Source organism: Octodon degus, unplaced genomic scaffold (genome assembly GCF_000260255.1).
Source record: "Octodon degus isolate 3935 unplaced genomic scaffold, OctDeg1.0 scaffold00036, whole genome shotgun sequence".
Taxonomy (NCBI): Eukaryota; Metazoa; Chordata; class Mammalia; order Rodentia; family Octodontidae; genus Octodon; species Octodon degus.
The window spans coordinates 9,235,649-9,255,470 of record NW_004524612.1 but is presented as its reverse complement, the minus strand read 5'-3'; the positions used below and the strand labels follow the sequence as shown (position 1 = coordinate 9,255,470).

At 48.3% G+C, this 19,822-nt stretch overlaps 1 protein-coding gene and 1 pseudogene across 1 annotated transcript in view; one reads left to right on the top strand and one right to left on the bottom strand.

Annotated features, from left to right (window-relative positions):
* The first annotated feature begins 5,986 nt into the window (after window positions 1–5,986).
* Pebp4 (phosphatidylethanolamine binding protein 4) overlaps window positions 5,987–19,822 on the top strand; it is a 201,444-nt gene continuing 187,608 nt past the window's right edge. Inside the window, exons 1-4 of the mRNA XM_004630730.2 lie at window positions 5,987–6,004; window positions 6,254–6,349; window positions 6,630–6,769; window positions 11,775–11,901. Of these exons, the coding sequence (XP_004630787.2) occupies window positions 5,987–6,004; window positions 6,254–6,349; window positions 6,630–6,769; window positions 11,775–11,901 (381 nt within the window). The remainder of the gene's footprint in view (window positions 6,005–6,253; window positions 6,350–6,629; window positions 6,770–11,774; window positions 11,902–19,822) is intronic.
* LOC105742092 lies at window positions 14,008–14,812 on the bottom strand (annotated as a pseudogene).

Here is a 19,822-nt window from a genome sequence, read left to right as displayed (position 1 = left end):
CTTCTTTGGCATTAATGAAAGGATCTATAAATTGATCCTTTGTTTGCTTTGTTTATTGAGACAAGGTCTCACCATTTGGCTCTGGGCTGCCTTGAACTCACTGTGTAGCTCAGATGACCTCACGCTTGCCGTGATCTTCCTGCCTCCACCTCATGAGCGCTGGGATTACAGGTGTGTACCATCACAGCCAGGCGGAAAGGATCTGCAGTTAAATAGCGATGGTGGCCATACACCTAACTCTGTCAACGTACCAACACGGAGTTTTGCCTCGAAGAGCGCATAACGGAGTAAGAATTTTATCTCAATGTTTTATTAGGATTAGAAGGAAATCAACAAGGGGAGTCTGGCCCACTGCAGGTCGCAGATTCCAGAGGGCACTGGGAAAGGCGCAGGAGGAAGGGAGAGTGTGTACCTGAGGCTGGGTGGGAAGGAGGGGAGGCCATGTGAGGGTGGGAGGTCAAACACAGGAGGTCTGGAGGCGGGGAAAGGGCCTTGAGACCCCAGTGGCTTCTCAGGAAGTCAGTGGGCATGGCCTGAGCGGTGGGGTCTGGAGGCAGCCCCAGCCCAGGTGACTGAAGGAGTGGGGAGGGGCTGCAGGCACTGAAGGATGCAGCCATGGGAGCTTCCCCAGCTAGGTGAGTGAACACAGGGCTGTCGGATCCCAGGCTTGAGTGTGGCTCCCAGAGCAATGGATCTAAGTGGGCCACCACGTCCTGTGAGGCCCCCAGGGAAAACTGGGTTTGGAAAAGCCCAGAATCACTGCTTTCTGCCGGATGCCTCTGTAGGGAAACAAGCCAGGGAAGGTTAGAGGAATAGGAAAAGGGATCCAGGGCTGGAGGCCAATGAAAGTGTGAGCTTTGTATTGATGATAATAGAAAGCTGTGAGCTGTTAAGTGGAAATAAGAACTGTCAGAAAGGGAAACAGGAATTCGGTTGCGCTCTTAAGCATCTCCAGGTAGGGAGCCGGGAACGCAGGACGTGTGCTCTGTGCTGTTCACAGAATTCACAGGCTGTGATACGTGCTGGGTATGGGTGGAGCAGCTACTACTAAAGAAAGAGCTGCAACATAATCCATCACAAACATAAAATAATGATAATAATAATAATAAGGGAAGGTGTCAGGTGATCTGATTGTGTCTAACAGAAATCCTATCAAGTGTCAAGGCAAGTTTCTTAGAGGAAATGACACTTGAGCTGCCCCGTAGAGTAGGCTGGCAGTGGAGCAGGACCTAACAAGGCCCTGGTGCAAGACCAGCAGCACAGCTAGAGAGGCAGGAGGAGCCAGGTCACACAGCACATGGTAGGCGGTGTGCAGGGTTCTGGGCTTATGCCAAGAACAAAGTGGTATAACGGGGAAGATAAGAAGGCAGCAGCAGGGGCAGCGGAGCAGAGAGACCAAGAACATGGACCCTTGAGCCAGACTGTCTGGATTCTGATCCCAGGTCTGCCACTTACTAGTTGTGTGAGCAAGTGAGGTTGGCTGGCCTCTCTCTGCCTCAGTCTTCACCCCTGTAATGGGGTAGTACTGTACAGCATCTGCTTTAGAGTGTTGGTATGTGGATTGAGTGGTCATAGCGCCTGGCACATACACAACAAGGAATCACTGGGGCAAGTGGACTTGACAGCAGTGACCCTGAACTATGGATTGTCCCCTACCTGCCTTGGAGCTGTCAGTTCCCAGGAAAGTTCTGACTTCTCCCATGAGTGTCATTTTGAAGACAAGAGTCTCTTGGCCTGGGGCGACAATTTTGGTGGCATTATTCTCTGGCTGTGGCTGTCTTTTGACCTTCATGAGGACAGGGACAGCACTCAACCTATATTCCCGTGCTCAGCATGGGATCTGAATGAAGGAATGACTAGATCGATGTGCTGCCAGATGAAGGGTCCTATGGGGCCTCCTTCAAGATCCTTGTGTCTCAAACAAAGAACTAAGTAAGACACACAGAAAAGGCAGTCAAGGTGAACATTTATTGAAGGTGGGAAAGAGGTGCACGCTACAGGGCAAGAGTGGGCTGGTGAAGAGGCTCACAATGGCCCTGAGGATAAAGCAACAGGGGTCTTTAGTATCCAGAATATCTGGATTGAAAAGAAGGCATACGCCTGCATGTAAATAAGGCATTAGGACCTTTGTCTTATAAAAATTCACCTTGCAGTCTGAACAGATAGCTCAGTAGTCTAAAGCACTTGCTTAGACAAGCTTAGGCAAAGCTCATGGACCATGGTTGGATCCCCACCACCACATGCCGCAGCAGTCCCGCCCCCAGATTGGGCTGAGCTGGCCATAAATAAATAAATAAATAAATAAATAAAATAAAAATTCACGTTAGGCCAGCAAGATAGATAGCTCAGCAGACTAAGCACCTGCTTAGGCAAGCACAGGGACCAGGGTTTGATCCCCAACACCACATGCCATGTCTGCTCTAGCCCCAGGCACACTGAGCCGGTCACTGAAACCAGGCGTGGTAGTGCATGCCTGTAACCCCAGCACTGGGGAGGCTGCAAACAGGAGGATCACTACGAGTCCAAGCTGCTGGTATAGTGAGACCCTATACCAAATACATAAAAAATAATAATACAAAAATTCACCTTTACTGACACCCCAAGTATGTTAGTTACGTTATTCTAATTGCCGAGACAAAATACCCAGTGCCCAAATTAAGGAAGGAAAGGTTTACTTGGCTTACAGTTTGTGGAGGTTTCAGTCCATAAACAGCTCCAAGGTAGGGTGGCAGGGTGTAGGGACAATAGTTCAAGGTGGTAAAAGACAGTAAAAGCAACAAGAGTGTATGTGAGAGAATCCTCTTTTTCTCCCTTATGTTGTAAGCACGCTACACCCCAGAGCAGGCATCCTGCCCCATCTCCATGCCCTCCTCTTGCACAGGATGAGAATGTTTACAAAGCAAGGACCCCAGCTCCCTGTTGAGTCACTTGTTTAAGCTTCTAAATTTATCAAGTCGACACAATGTCTCAACCATTACAATACACCCCTTGTCACCTGGCAACCAGACGCATTTCTTTACACTGGTCTTCAAAGACATACTCATTCTACCATTTCACAGCCTGAACATTATAACACAGGTTTAACAATCCTTAAGAACCAGTGTTAAGCCTATCAACATTGTATTACATGGGGCTGGGGATTTGGCTCAGTGGTAGAATGCTTGCCTAGCAAACTGGAAAACCTGGGTTCAGTCCTCGACACCAAAAACAAAGAAATAAACCTTCCCTAATGTTGTATTACATCATAACCATAACATTGCACCCCTGGACCCCAAAGACTTATATACAACCCTTTATGTAAAAGTCATTTAGTCCATGTCTAAGAGTTGCCAAAGTCCTAACAGTTTTAGCATTGCTGAAAAGTCCAAGTCTCAAAAGGGTCCTCTGAGATCTAATGCAAACTCTTTGCTGTGAGCCCCTGTACAAATGAAAAGTTAAACACTTCCAACAGTCAGTGGCATGAGGCAAATGTTTCCATTTAAAAGTTACAAAGAGAAATACAAAGGAATGGGACCAAAGCAAGTCCAAAATCCAGAAAGGCAAACATTAAGTTCTGTAGTTCCATGTGCAACATCTGAGGTGATCTGTGGAAAATTATGTGCTCCAAAGGGCTTGGATGGCTCCACCCCCATGGCACTTCTGGAGGTAGCAACTCCCATGGCTTCTCTCTTGAGCTTTCAGGTTTCATTAGACAGTCCACATTGTTGGCTTTTGAAAACCTCTGGGATCTTCATTGCACTTTTGGCTTCACCCTTACAACTTCACACACAGCCCTCTCAGGGGCTGCCTGATCTTCCAGGCCTTCTGAAATCCAACTCTTGCATTCTTCATATGTCCAAAACCAGTATCCCATGGATGCTGCCAAGGTTCACTGCCAGACTTTCCTCTCTCCTGGCTGCAGAGGTTGAGTGCCTAGATTTCTTGTACTCTGAGCTCAGTTCTGAGGAACAAATTTTCTATGCTGTTGCCATTCTGGAACATGGTGTAAAAACCACAGTTCTATGGAACATGGTGTGCTGGTGTTTTCTCCTCAAAGCAAAGTCTTTTGCTTTTGAAGTTTTGAGGCTGCAAACAGTGGAGAATTACTGCTTCTTGTGATGGCCCCAAGCCATCTTTTTATTCTCCTATTCCTTCTCAAAAACTGAGATCTCTTCAGCTCTATCTTTGTAGTCCACAGCTTTATTGGACTTTCATTTCTGGCTAAACTCACATTTTAAATAATCCTACTGGACTGTTTGATCTTCATTCTCAACATAAATCTGACTAAAATCCCCCAATAATAGCCATGCTACTGCCTCAACATTTGACTGCCACGAAATTTCTTCTGTCAGATTAATTAGCCTACCACCCTCAATCTCAGTCCCAGGCAGTCTCTAAACATGAGGAAAATGCAGACAAAATGTCTGCCACACATTGTATGGACTCCAATAGCCAGTGCAATCCTTCCCTGTAACAACTTCCCAAGCCTGGTCTTTACTGGTGGGGTTTCTATCAGCCTTTTAGTCTTTTGAGTTCTGACCAGAATCTCCCATGGAGTACAGCCTAAGGTGTTCCAGCTGTAGCTTTTAAGCCAGCAGTTCCATATCTTTCCAAACTCTTCCCACAAGCCATTCCCAGAGACTCTTGAATCACATGCTCAGGCATAGTCACAGCAACAACCCCACTCCTGATACCAAATTCTGCTCATAGATTGTGGAGATTTCAGTCCATAATCAGCTGGCTCCAAGACAGGGTAGAATGGCACAAGGGCAACAGTTCAAGATAGCAGAAGACAGCAAAAGCAACCAGAGCAAAAGAGGAGGCAATCCTCTCTTTCTCCCTTATATTGTAAGTAGGCTACCACCCCTTTGGGAGAGGGGGTGCAGCACATTACCTCCATGCTCTCTTCTTGTACAGGATGAGGATATCTATGAAGTGAGGACCCTAGTTTAGTTAAACTTCTAAAATTCTCAAGTTGATACAATGTATCAACCATGACCCAGTCATATTGAAAAATTCACTTTGCCTCTCACCAGATATAAATGAAAGATCAGTGTCTTTTGGTTGGTTACATCCATATGTAAATGAAGAACTGAGAATAACATCTTCTTGTTGGCCCTGCCAACAGCGCTAGATTCAAATGAAAGCACTTTTCTGATTGACCCACAGTGCTCAGGAGCCATAAAACTGAACCTTGAACCATTTTAGGGTTTTGTCTTCTGTGTATGTCCTCCTTTTTTTTTTTAATCATCTCACTTGGCTGGGCGTGGTGGAACATACTTATAATTCCAGCACAGGAGAGGCTGAGGCAAGAGTGTTGAAGGCAGCCTGGGCTACAAAAATGAGCCCAGGCTCATTTTTTTCACTATACCTCAACTGCATAGTGAAACCCTGCCTCAGAAAAAGAAAACAACAACAAAAAGTCTCACTCTGTGTTAGCCATAGGATTTTACAACCTTTGATGCATTGTGACCAGCCCACACTGTGTCTGTCCAGTTTGCTTTGATCTTACCCTCCTACCTCAGGGCCACCTGTGGAAAATAGCACTTGTACTATCCATAAGCTCCTGAGCATTATCGTGTGCTGGGCACCTCCATGCAACATAGTTCATATCATTCTCCCATTGATCTTGCCAAAAGGCTACTATTAGACACATATTAGATATATTTTGCTCAGGGAGATCTTGAAAGGAAGGGGTGTGTGTGTGTGTGTGTGTGTGTGCACGCGCATGTGTGAAGGGAAGAGGTCCTGGTCATATTTTAGGGAGCTGAGTGATTCAGAAATGTATTTAAGTTGAAGCCTAGAAGCCAGGGAGATAGCTCAGTAGAATAAGTGCTTGCCTGGCAAGCACAGGGTCCTGAATTCAATCCCTGGTGCCAAAAAAAAAAAAAAAAAAAAAAAAAAGTTGAAGCCTAAAAAGGAACGTGTTGGAATCCTAGAAGCTGGAGTTGAACCAGAAAGCAGGAAACAGTTGCTTTGTGGATCAGGCTGCAGATACCTCCTGGTCATGATCTTATTATCCTCAGCAAGGCATCCAGGGTCATTTTGCTTGTTTTCAGAGGGGTACAGAGGCATAGCCCTCCTCTCAGGCCTCCTTCTCCAGAGGCTCTGATTTGGGGAGAGTGCTGAGCTCAGCACAGCTGCAAGTGCAGCCCGAGCCTGCCTCTGTCCCTGCACTTTCTGTCCCCAGCTGGCCTTTCCACGCTGGCCTCAGCCAGGCAGTCCGCCCTCTCTGTGGAGACAAGCGGCCTTGGAGGACCTGGGGTTGTGAGAGGAGGAGTCTCAGGCGCACAGTCCAGCCAAAGCTGCCGCCCTGTGCCCAGGATCCCCAGACCCCGGAGCGGGCCATAGAGCTGCACTTTGGGCTCCTGTAAGCACATCTTCCCCGCAAGCTTCTGCCCGGGCAGCCAGGACAAGAGTGGTGACAAAAGTCTAAAATGGCAGGGTTGCAAATGAAGCCCAGCTAGGAGCGGCCCAGAGCCTCCTGAGGGGCGAGTGTCAGGGGGCGAATTAGCCGCTGGAGCCCAGACAGCTGGCCGCCCGCCCTCCTCCCTGCTCCTGCCTGAGCTGTGTCCTGCCAGGTGGCTCCGGGGCGGGGCCGGCAGGGGCCCTGCAGAAGGTTCTGCTGCTGGAGTGGCTCCTTTGTTCAGTTCCAGGTGCCCATAAACTGGAACATGAGGCTGGCTGTGGCAGCCCTGTGGCTGGGTCTCCTGATGGTGGCTGCTGAAGGTGAGGAAGACGACTCGTGTGTCTACGAGGCCCTGCCCGACGAAGACACCGCGCTCTGCAAGTAAGGCAGCAGACTTGGGGGAGGGGTGCTTCCCCAACCGGAGCACTGTCACCCGGCAGGCTTTGTGGGACAGGCTGAGGGCTTTGAAATAGGCTCCATCCTGCCTTCCCTGGATGACAGGGGGCTCCCCTGACACCCTAGACCTTCCCACTGAGACCCAGAGAGCCACCTATCCCCCAGCTTGCAGCCCCAAGCGTTTCCTCCCGCTCTGGTAACCGGTAGAGCCTGCGGCTCAGTCCCACCCCACCCCCACTCCAGGCTGCCTGTGGAAAAGCCACTTTTCCCAGACTCCTGGTTATCTTCAGGGCTCCCTAGGCCACTTTGTGGCCATGCCTTCTGTAGTTTGGAGGCTAAGGAAGGCACTGCCCACTAAGCCCATCTCAGAAATGGGAGAAGAGCTTTCACTTCTTAGTTGGGCATAACCCCAGCGCTCCTGTCAGAATCACCTCTAGTCAGCCTGGGCTATGGAGTGAGTTCAAGGCCAATCTGAGCTGCAGAGTGAGGCTCTGACTCAAACAAACAAACAAACAAACAAAAAAAAAAAAAAAACCCTTTCACTTTATACTCTATCTTCTTCTGCACATTTGAATCTTCACAAGCATTTAGAATAATAAATGAAAGTCTTCTCTTAAAAAGTTAGGTAGTTTTTGTGTTGGATTGTTTTGCTGAATTCACGCACCTGTAGTATTTAGATGCCAATGGAATACCCATCTCTGACAGGACTAAACAAAAAAAGGGGATACAAAAGAAGGACCATTTTGTATCTGTATATGCAGAATAGTTAGGATAGATATACAGCTACTTTCGCTTAATTCAATGAGAAGAAAGATTTGCACTAATAGTGTTTGGACAGGATATCTGTCTGCATCTTGTACTATGGACAACCACTAACAAAATAACAATGTGCAAAAAAAAAAAAAAGATAACAATGTACAATGTATTAATTATTGAAACTGTCCTAGTAATCAGTTTTGAAACTGTCTCATTGATATGTGTTTCTCAATAAAATAATTTAAAAAAAAAAGCACCTTCAAGCAGGTGCAGGGACCAGGGGTTCGGTCCCCTGGCCTGCCGTGCCAGCCCTACCCCCAGGATGCACTGAGATGGCAATTGAGACTGAGTGTGGTGGCGCTTGCCTGTAATCTCAGCTCTTGGGAGGCTGTAAACAGGCAGATCACTACGAGTCTCATCTAGTAGTGAGACCCTGAACACCCTGTACATCCTTCCCTAAAATAAAAAAATAAAAGTTAGGTAGTTTAATTCTAGAAGAAATAGTAACACAAAATTTGCTTATATTAGTATTTTTTAAAAAATACATATTGCATTAAAGATTGAACCCAGGTCTTTGTGCTGAGCTATATCCCCCATTTTTCTTTTTCATTTTGAGAGTCTCACTAAGTTGCCCAGGCTGGGCTTGAACTTGCAATCTTTGAAATGAATCATCCTAACCAAACTAATGCTAAAGAAGTCCTGGATCTTGAGGGAAAAATATCAGAAGGGAAAGCTTTTTAAAAATTGACACAAAGTGTTTTTAATACATCTATTTGAAAGTCTGGCTTATGTTTTGAGTTTCAAAAACAGGTGATAGCAGGGTATAAATTTTTAAAAATCCATAGTGTTCCTTCTACATCAATAATTAATTTACTGAGAAAGAAATTAAGGAAACAATACCATGCACAGTAATATTACACAAAGTAATGAAATTAATGTGACCAAGGAAGTGAAAGACCTCTACAATAAAACTACAGCACTCTGAAAAAGGAGATGAAAGAGGACATCGGAAAATGGAAAAATGGGCCAGCCAACTAGCTCAGTGGATTAAAGCACTTGCAAGCAGGCGCAGGGACCAGGGGTTCAATCCCCGGGCCTGCCGTGCTGGCCCCACCACTGGGGCACACTGAGATGGCAGTTGAGATTGGGCGTGGTGGTGTATACCTGTAATCCCAGTTCTTGGGAGGCTGTAAACAAGCAGATGACTATGAGTCTGATCTAGTAGTGAGACCCTGAACACCCTGTAGACCCTTCCCTAAAATGCCAAAAAAGAAAGAAAGAAAGAAAGAAAGAAAGAAAGAAAGAAAGAAAGAAAGAAAGAAAGAAAGAAAATGGAAAAATATGGTCAAAATCCCCATACTTCCGAAATTGATATGCAGTTTTCATGCAATCCCAGTCAAAATACTTTCAGAATATTCCTCAGAGAACTAGATAAAGAATCCTGAAGTTCACATAGAACCAGAAGAGACCCAAAATAGCAAAAGCAGTTCTGGATAACCAGAGCAAAGGAGTAGGCACCACGCTCCAAGATTTAAAGTTATATTACAAAGCTACAGTAATAAAAACAGCATGGTGCTGACACAAAAACAAATGCATGCATCAGTGGAACTGCAGAGACGGTGAAGAAACAAGCCCGGGGCATTCAGCTATCTGATCTTTGACAAAAGGAAGCGGCCAACCACACATGCCGGAGGAGAGCCAGCCTTTTAACAAATGGTATTGAGAAAAATGACTTTCTACACACAGATGATTAAATCTAGAGCCATAGAGCTCACCGTGTACTAAACTGAAGTCAAAATGGATCAAAGATCTAATGGAAACACTAAATCTTCTGGAAGACAAAACGGGCAAAACTCTTGAAGACATTGGTGTAGGCAAGGACTTCCTGAGCAAACGACAGTTGCACAAGAAATGACACTAAGGATGAACACATGGGATCGTGTCACATTAACAAGCCTTTGTACAGCAAGGGAAACAACTGACTGGGTGACGAGACAACCACAAAATGGGAAACAATTTTGCAGCGACAGCTCAAAGGACTAATATCTAGGATATATAAAGAACTAAAAAAAAAAAAAAAAAAAGTTAAATCCCCAACCAAAAAAGTTAAACTTTTTAAATGGCAACTTAAATAAATATGCATTTCCCAGAAGAAGAAGTACAAATGGCCAGAATATTCATGAAAAAATATTTCACAGCTCTGGTTATTAGAGAAATGCAAATTAAACATACTAGGCTTCCGTTCTTCCTTACTCCAGAAAGAATGGCTATCATCAAGAAACCAAGTCATAACAAACACTGGCAAGATGGTGAGAAAAAGAAACCCTTCTGCATTGTTGGTGGGAATGGAAACTCCTGAAGCCACTGTGGAAAACAGTGCGGCAATTCCTCAGAACATTAAAAATAAAAGTTCCACTGGACCCAGGCAGGCCGCTCCTGGGGATTTTCCCCAAAGAGTTAAAGGCATCATTTTGCAGTGATCTGTGCAGACTCATGTGTGCGGCCACGCAGCGCATACCAGCTAATCTCGGAAGCAGGCTGTATGTCCACTAGCACGTGAATGGACAAAGGAAGTGTGGTATTTATATGCACTTGAGTCATCTCTAGGAAAATGAGTACATAACGTTGGGTGAAGGAAACCAGACACACAAGCTTCAGCATGGCGTAGTTTCTCTAATATGAGACACCCAAACTGTACACAGCGTAAAGATCAAAACAGAAGCAAATAGGAAACAGGAAGGTAGGTCTCTTGCAGAAAGAAAAGGGATCAAGGGGTAGAGGCAGAAGGAAAGGGAGGAGGGGAAGGGATGGAAATGAGCTGTGTACCTATACCAGTGCCCCACGAAGAACGTAATTGGGACGTACTGCAAACACGGCTAATAAAAATTAAAGTAAAAGACTATGTGAGCCCTTAAGGCCAACCCTGGTGAAGTCACAGATTACTGACTTTGTCGTGAGCCACAGCCACTGTCCCTTTGTTCTGCATCACTTTCTTTCCTTCCAGGAAATGAGATACCCTGAAAGAATGCAGGAGCTATTTAGGTTCCTCTTCGCAGGAGAACATAGACCTAAGTGGCTTAGACTGCAGTCTTTGTGACTACAGGTTCTATCCCTGAAGGATATTTGCATGTTTAAAATGAGCCTAGGTGTGGGGGATGTTTAACTCAAATCCCACCGTCCATAGGATATCAGGCATAGGGAACTTTTGAGAATTTAGGAGACAGAGAAGTTCTCTGTCTGTGAAGGAGGTTATTCTGACTTGCTAAACCTTTGCCTTCTGTCATTAGAATGTTCCTAACAAGCAGTGCTTAAAGATTATGTTATTTTAAAGATACCAACCAAGGTTTTGTGCATGAGTGCATATGTGTGTGTGCACATGTATGAGTGTGTGTGTGTGTGTGTGTGTGTGTGTGTGTGTCTGCGTGTGTGTAGATTTAGCAGAGTCTTGCTATGTATTCCAGACTGGCCACCAACTCACTATGTAGCCAGGCTGGCCTCAAACTCATGATGTCTTGCCTCAGGCTCCCAAGTGCTAGGGTTACAGGCATGTGCCACCACACCCAGCAGACATTCTGTCTGGCTGCCCCCTCCCCACTCCACCCAAGGGCTGCCCATTCGTGGAGTAAACCAATGATATGTCAAAGTGAAAAAATATTCTGGGGGGGAAACTACCTCTGTACTGGGCATGTGCAGATGTTTCCCTTCTCATCGTTCCCTGAATTATACAGTGTGGCATCTGCTTGCCCAGCAGTGGTGCTGTACTAGGTATCATAAATGAGCTAGAGATGATGTAAAGGATACAGAGTTCTGTATATTTTATGTGCACAAACCACACCAGCTTATAATGGGTTTGGGGCACTAGGGACACTCAGTATCAATGGGAGGGGTGCCTGGACCCAGTCCCCAGCAGATACCCAGGGTTGGCTGTCTATGATTCTTAGAAATGCTGATGACAGTTAGCACCATCTTTTTTTTTTCTTTTTAACCTCAACTCTAACCAGGATCTTACTCTGCGCCAACCCTACCATGTAGCTGCTAGTAATGACCCCATTTTATAGGCAAGGAGACTAAGACACAAGGACAAGTGACTCTTAGGTCACACACAGTCAACAGCAGGCTTAGGATATCATCTCATTCTCTTCACATTCCCACTGGTGTTAGACTGAAGCCTCATTACAGGCCCCTGGGATGCATAAAGCTCCAGTAAGTGATGACCGCCTCCCTCTCTCAGTAGGCGCCTTGAAGTTTTCTACCCTGTGTTGGGGAACGTCGGCTGCATGTTCATCCCAGACTGCAACAACTACAGATGGAAGATCACCCACTGGGACAAACCCATAGTCAAGTTCTCTGGTGCCGTGGATGTGAGTGGACTGGGCTGGCCGAAGGGGTGCTAGGGGGTCCTGGGGCTCCTGAGAGATCTGAATTCCCTCCTCTGGGGAGCCTGGGGCCCTGTGCAGAACATCAGGGTTGGGTCTGCTGGTACCAGATGGATGTGGCCTCCCTAGAGTGGTGCCCCCAGCTTGGGACAGGTGGAAAGTTTGAGATTGCAGAGTGGAGCTTGGTAATGACAGTGCCATGTGACACTTGCTTGTGGTGGGGGGTTCTCCTTGTGTGCTGAATCATCCAAAATAGAAGGTCAAAGTGGAATCAGAAGTTTAGTCATAGGGCCGGGGAGGTGGCTCAGTGGAATAAGCACTTCCACAGCAAGCTCAAGGGTCTGAGTTCAATCCCTGGTTCTGTCAAATCCACGGCTTTGAAACACAACCTGGTATTTGACACATTGGATGCAAAGATTTCGTCCCAGTATTCCTTTGTTTGCTACATGCTACGTGAACTAGAGGTTACCAGCGCCAGCTGTCTTATGACCCACTATGCTTTCAGGTCAAATGTTTGCTATTTGTGTTCTGGGCACTTGTAGCTCCTCCCCGAGCCCATTAGTGCCATGTACCAGGGTGCCACCATCACTGTTCCTTTCCCTGGGAAGTGGCTGCCCCATCCTGTTGTGAGATCTTCCTGGGCTTGGATGTGTGAAGCCCTGGGGGAGGTGAGCGCGCTGTGGCTCCCAGCCACCAAGTAGTGTCCTCAGGAGCGGCTGCTGGTAGCCACCCTTCCTCCTCCACTCGGCAGCCAGACCGAGCCCCTGGAGCGGCACGGTTAAGGCTGAGCTCTTGCTTCCAGTTGTGTTGTGTCAGGAACACAGTGTCACCAAGGTCTAAGGACTATGGCATGACCAAGATTGAGGTCACAAATGGGTGGAGACAGCAGGGTAATGATGGGGACGCGGCTTCTGGCCCCTTCCACACCGTGCGGCCGAGAGATGCCACGGGTTGTCATGGCTCTGTGTCCTGGGGGACCCAGTGGGCTTCCCCTGGTTAAGCCAGAAGGCAGGCTGCACAGGCCCAACGAGGCAGCAGGTAGGAGAAGCAATGGGCACCACGGGGTTACTCGGTCTCCCCTGCGTCCGTTTTGTCTTTCTTTCTCCATGTCTTCACTGTCAGAGAGCAAATGGATCATGAAATGCCTCGCAGTTCTGGCTCCTCCCCTGCAGCTCTGACAGGTGGTCCTGTTTGCAGCTGTGACAAGTGTTCTTTCCTCCAGGAGGCTGAGAGCGGGCAACATGGGGTTGTGTGCGGGGTGCACGCACACAGGCACGCGCAGTGCCCTCCTCTTCCTCAAGGGACAGCTTCATGGAGCTGAAAAAAGAAGGCTACTGGGACTCCTCTCAGAGGTGGAGGATCACAGTGGTAGGGCAGGAGTCCAGGCCCTTGGGGACTAGTTTATGCGCCCCATGGAACAGGCTCTTTCTCTTTTTCAAAAAAACAGTATATTGTTTTTCTATGAAGCCTGGAGGTGGGGGGAAAAGGCACCATAGTGAGGGAAGAAATCACAGACAAGTCCAGGAGCAGTTGACAGGCCTCAGATCATGGAAGAAAATCCTTTAATCACAGTTGCAAAACATTTTTATGAAGGAGAAAATGGTCTCAATAAGATTAGTAGGGAATATGTTCTGGAAAGGGAAAGTAACTGGACAGAAAGTTCCAGCAGCAGCTTAATAGAACAGCCCAGGCTATTAGCGAGGCCGGTGCCTAAGGAGGCCGGAGGCCTTGTCCACGCGGTAGGCTGGGCGATACCTGCAGAAATCTCAAACTGTGCATAAACCAAATGGAATTATTTTCACAAGCGCTGCCGAGCTTCATAGAGTAACAGCTTTCTCTACATGAGCTTCAGTTTCGCAGCAAGAGTGTCCCAGGGCACCTAAACACGGGAGACAGCACTCGAGCACGATGTCTGAGTCCTTGGTGTAGTAATGTGGACACTCCAAATGGCTACACTGTCATTACCTCTAGGGGTTGCTGCAACTTCAAGGTGGCAGTTATGGAGACGATGGGCCTTGGTGTCAATGGTTAGAAAGCAATCACCACTTCTCTGTGTGTTCTCTTTTGGAATTTTTTCTTCATTTTTCTCACTCAACTCCGCTGTCATTTCTTCTTAGCAAAATTGACTTTTAAAAAATTGTAATCATTGGACCTGGCACTCTGGCCGTTGAGATGATTAAAACTGTCACTCTTCTAAGGGGGGAGAAAGTACTGCAGGACATTTAGGACTCTGAATGCCCAACAAGGTGGCCCCAGATTTTCCTGGCCTGAAGACTTGTACAACTTTCCCAATGAGGTCCTCACTAGGCGTCTGACTGCAGTTTGTTTCAGAGATAACATGAGAAAACCCTGGTTCTGGAGCCATGTGAACATTGCCGTGAGTGTCCTGTGGTCTCATTCCATTCACTGAATACCCACGAGGGTTGAACAGTGTGACATCAGAGACAGAGCCTGGCGTCAGGTCAGGAACCCCACTTTCACAAGTGGCATCCTTTGCAGCGACACCATCTCTCTGGTAGAGCTGGTCCATCACTCCTGGGTCAGGCTCACTCACCAGAATTTCCAGGGTCTGAAGCTGGCTGACCGACTAGCCACACTCTGGGAAATCCAGAGTATCCAAGTAGCATCAGTAAGAATTCATGCGTCCCGTATAGTATGCCATTCCTTCCTGGAAACGCCAGTGTGGGCGCCCTTGGTGAGGCAGCTTCATAAATACTTACTAAAGTCTAGTCAAAGAAGCTTTGACTAGAGCCAAACCCACTGTGATCCCTAGCAAGCTTCAAGCTTCAAGCAATGCTTTCAGTAAGAGAGTGGTTACTGCAGGTCTTTAAAACGAAACGTCTCTTGGAGACAAACATGCCACTCCACTTTGTGCATAAGCTTCTTGCTTGTCAATTTTTGTCTCTTTCTGGACTTCACCATTAATTCACTTTATCTAGGGGTTTCACTCGCAGAGTGAAGAGGCCCCATGTAGTGCTTGTCCTGAGGGACTCCCTTCCCTGGGCTGCTGTTGCTGCAGAGGTCCACTAGATGGCAGTGAATGCAGGCTTTTCTAGCTCCAGGATTCCCTCCTGGGAGAGATTCGTGCCAGTTCTGAGAGTCGATTTTATTGAGTTTAGTTGACACCAAGGGGCTTGCAGAATAAAGACACCAAACAGAGAGAAGATACCATGCCAGATGTGCAGTGAGGGGTGGGGGCACACCTGGAATCCCAGTTACTCAGGAGGCAGAGGAAGGAGGATTTCAAGTTCAAGGCCAGCCGCGGCATCTTAGGGAGAGTATGTCTCAAAACAAAAAATAAAAAGCTCTGCGAGAAAATAAGGATGAAGCGTCTGTTGCTCTGTGTCTTGAAATTTCCCACTGCACGGAGACATGAGCTGTGGTTCCCGAGGGCCTCTTTACCCTAAGTGCTGCCCGGGTCCTCGTCTCTCTTAATTCTTTTATCAGGTTGGCAAAGCCCACTCAAATTGGCATAAGCCAAAGAAAGGGGAGAACTTGTTGGTTCACAAGACTGAACACTGCAGGGATAACTTCAGGCCGGGCTGGATCAAAGATTTGAAGCAATGTCAACAGATGTACACGTCTATTCCTTTCTGCTTTTCTGTCTGTTGCTTTTCTTTGTAAAAAGACTCTTGACTTGTGGTGCAAAAGTTGGGTTCATGTAGTTTATCATCCCCAGTGGAAAAAGCTGGACACTTTGAAACTATTAAAAGTCCCAGGTTCGCCCTGCTGGGATCAATACTCACCCTCAGACCACCCAGCGATGCTGGGCAGCCACTTAGTGTCCGAGGGCTGAGAGCAGAAGAGGAGGAGTTCCCGAAGGAGCAGCAGGAGTTGCTTACAGGAAGAGGGGGTTGGGCAGGGAACCAGGGTGAAATCTGGCAGGGAGGCTCTGCCCAACCCCGGAGCCCAGGAGCCTGACCAGTGGTCTCTCAGCGAGGGCCATGAGGGAGAGCTTAGGGCGGATGCTGGCACAGTTTGGGGGAGCTTGCTGAGGGGCGCTGTCCTTAGCTAGCTCAGAAACCAGGGCAGGAAGAAGATCAGTGTGAAGGAGGGCTGCGGCTGGAGCTTCCTGTGAGGGCCTGAGGGACCAATCACTTGCAGAGAGCCTGGCTGGTTGAGCTGGAGCGGAAGAGGGTGCCTCTGGAGATGGGTCTCCCAGGCGGGGAGGTGCCTAAGCACTCGCAGAATGAATTTCCTCCGGGCCCCACCCTGACAGGGAAAGGCACGAGCAGGGGACACCGGCTGGGCTCCAGGTGATCAGAGCAGTGCCACCAGAGCACTGACCCAGGGGCATCTCCTGCACATGCCCAAAACAAGTCCCAAGGCATCCCAAGAGGGGTACAACGGGCATGGCTCAGCATCTCGGTGCCCACTTTGGGTCTCCCCATCTCCATACCTCTGAGCAGGCCACCGCCGTACCTCTGGGTCTCACTGGCCTCAAAATTTTTCTTCTAGGAAGTCTTTCCTAGCTGTCCCCCTCTGGGCCTCCTTCCTGGCCCTGACTGATTCTTGGGTTCCCTGGCGCGGAATTGGCGTGTTTACTTCCTGCCTTCTTCCCTGTGTGTGCTCCACGGGACCTGTCACTGTAGGCACCAGGAAGCAAGAGCGTGGTTCCTTCCCCCAAGTCACCCACAGACCCGCCAACATGTGACCTGTGCTGGCAATGGGGTGACTGGGGAGTGAGCAAGTGAACAGCAGGTGTGAGGGCACCTGAAGGGTGTAGGCTACGGGCTCTGCGAGCCCCACAGTTGCCTCCATGCTGCAGGGAGTCCCCATGCTTAGGAAAAGGCTGCTGAGCCCCGTGGTCCCAGACAGCAGTGCCCTGTCCTCCACCGGGGGGGAGGGGGCCTGGACTGGGATTGGACAGAGAAGCAGAGAGGGAAAGGAAGGACGCCCAGGGTTCACGGAAGACAACGTGGGATAGGAAACGCTTTGCTAGGGCTGAGCCACGCTGAAGTAAGTGACCTTTCTCTCCCAGCTCCTCCATAAGCCACCAGCATCTCTGAATGCATCCATCCTTGGGCCAACCAAGACTGAAAGCACCTGAGAAGCATCTTGCTGGGGTTTCTGCTTTCCCTGGAGTTCAGCCAGCTGGAATCCTTTGAAAGAACAGAAATTGCTTTTAAGTGTTGGAGAGTGCGCAATTGCGTTAGAGGGAAGGGACCAAAGTCAGGCTCCATCCTGCTGTCCCTCAGGCCCCGGAGAGCAGGTGACCCTGACCACCCCCCTTCCACATGGGCTAATGTCATTGCTCACCAGCAACAGTGCCTGCAGCTGCCCCTGGGAGGCCATGCTTTGCCCTCATTGGCCCAGGTAGGGACACAGATTTCAACGTCAGTGTCACAGAGGCTGTCGATGCAGAGGTCTACACTCGGGACAGAAGCCTCAGAGCTCACTGGCATCCCGCCCTTCTCGGCACCTGCAGAGCAGGATCACAGGATTTCCCCAGGCCCAGAACAAGTGATGCCAGAGGTCACCGTGCGGGAGCAGCCCTGGTGGCTGGCGCATGCCTGGGGCAGGGTGGCACACAGACAATCTGGTGTCAGGGATATGAGATGACTCACCAGGCAAACATTGGTGCATGCTTCTGAGTGTTCAGCGCCACCCAAGTGGCAGGAAGACAGCCAAGTGGCCGGCAAGCAGAGGGATGGCTTGGGAGCAGGCACCCGGCAAGGGACAAATGGAAGCCCAAAGAGGCATAGAAGTGGCCAGAGCTTCACTGAGGGACCCAGAAAGCTGGGTGAGCCCCAGGGGAAGTCTGGATTTCACCTTAAAGCCAGGCCTGGGGAGAAGGGGGTGGTGACTATGTCATTCTCTTCTTGTTTTGAGACAGTCTCATTGTGTAATTCAGGCTGCTCTTGAACTTATCATATAGCCCAGGCTGACCTCAACTCACAACACACAGGGATCCTCCTGCTTCAGCCTCCCAAGTACTGGGATCATGTGGTTCCCTGGGGCAGGACACAGGCTGAGATTTGGATTCCTAAATGGTCTTACAGCAAGTGGGAGAAGGGATAGGAGGGGGAGTCAGGACTTGGGGGGCTAGGGAGGAGGAGTTAAGAAATCAGTAGAGTACTTGGAGGGGTAGGTGCATATGACCTCGGATTTATAATTTCTTTCTTTCTTTTTAATTTTTTTTTTACTTTTTAGAGAGAGTACAAATAAGAATTAAAACAAAAAATTATAGGTGATACAAAATTTCACTTAACAAAATAATATGAATTTCACAGTATTTGTGATATATAATGTTGCCTTCCAACCAGTTATTCATATTACTAAATATATGCATATAAAATTAGAAGAAGAAAGAAGTATGTTAGAAATTAAGAAGAGAAAAATTACAATTGAAAAAAGAGACAAAACAAAGCATTAACTGCTTCTTTCCATAGAAAAACAGAAATGCACAATACAGTTGTCCAAACCATCCTGCTTATATACATAGATAAATCTCTTCCCCCTACTCCCTCTCCTGTCCTCCTCAACTCAGTAACGTTCCTTTTGAATAAGTTCACTCCCTTTTCCTAGTATCTATTGTACCCTTCAAATTCTGTGACCTTGGAATTCTGTGATGGGGGTGAGGGTGAAGTGGGCCTAGGACCTGTTATCCCAAGCAGGTTGTCATGAGAGTGAAAGGATGCTGGCCAGAGTTAGGGCACAGCCAGGGCTGTCCCTGGACACAGTGCCAGCAAGCCACAGTGCACAGTCACCCTCAGAATGGCCACTTGCCAAGCAAGAGGGTTGCAAGGAAGACACTAGGTTTACAGGTCCAGCAAAAGTGACTTTTTTTTTTTTTCCCCAGTACTGGGGTTAAGCCCAGAATCTTTGCCCTGAGCTACATCCCTAGCCCTTTTGCTATTTTTTTTTTTCTTTTTTGAGTCAGGATTTCACTAAGTCACTAAATTGTCCAGGCTGAGTTTTATTTGGCAACCCTCTTATCTCAGCCTCCCAAGTTCTGGGATTACACGTGCACACTACCACACCCACTGTGGCAGCAACAACTTCCACGTGCACCAAGAATGAGGGTGCCACACGCATCCAGAGGCTGCTGCCTGTGGAGCAGGTCTGTCTGACACTGCCCAAGAAGAGGGTGCTGGAGGCCTGAATGTTGGTCCTCAGTGCCCAGGCAGGGAGGCATCTACAAGGAATCCTCTCACTTTGGGAGATGAGGCCTAGTCAACAACAGCCAGCTAGAGGCATTGGGTCAGACAGAAAACAGCTCACTTCCGTCACCCAGCAGTCTGGGAGGCTGAGACAGAAGGGTTGCAAGTTTAAGACCAGCCTGGGCAATCTAATTTTAAAAAGGACTCAGAATATGGCTCACTGAGGCCCTGAGTTCAATCCCTAGTGCCACAAGAAAACTAAAACAACAACAACAAAAAACCCTAGTGGTACCTAGCCATCAGCAAGCCACTGGTGACCCGAATGGGGACAGGGAAGGAATGAGAAGGGGACTCTGGGGGCTGGGCTGGCTGCCCACACCAGAGTTTACCAAGAGCAAAGAGGCCTTGAAAAATATTAAAGTGCTCCTGGGAGGAGCGAGTAGGAGGGGAGACACCAGAATAAAGCAGAAGGAAGAGATCAAGGCCCACTGGAAAGGCTCCTAGGAGGTAAGCGAGCCGGTTCTGGAGACTCACAGACCTGCTGCTGGCCAGAGTCTGAGGTGTAAGCCCCAGAGAATGTGTGAAGAGCAGTGGGGTGTGGTGGTAAGTGACCTGGAAGTTTTGTTTTGGTCACCACTAGCTAGAGGAGCTATGAGAACTGGGAGGGGTCCCCAGTGCCAGTCCCGTGAGCTGCACTCAGCCAGCAGCGCCATCTACTGGGGGCAGAGAAGGTGCCAGAGGTGTCCTGGATGACAGGGGGCGGGGCTTAGGAGGCTCAAGCTGAGGAGGGAGGTGGAGTGTAG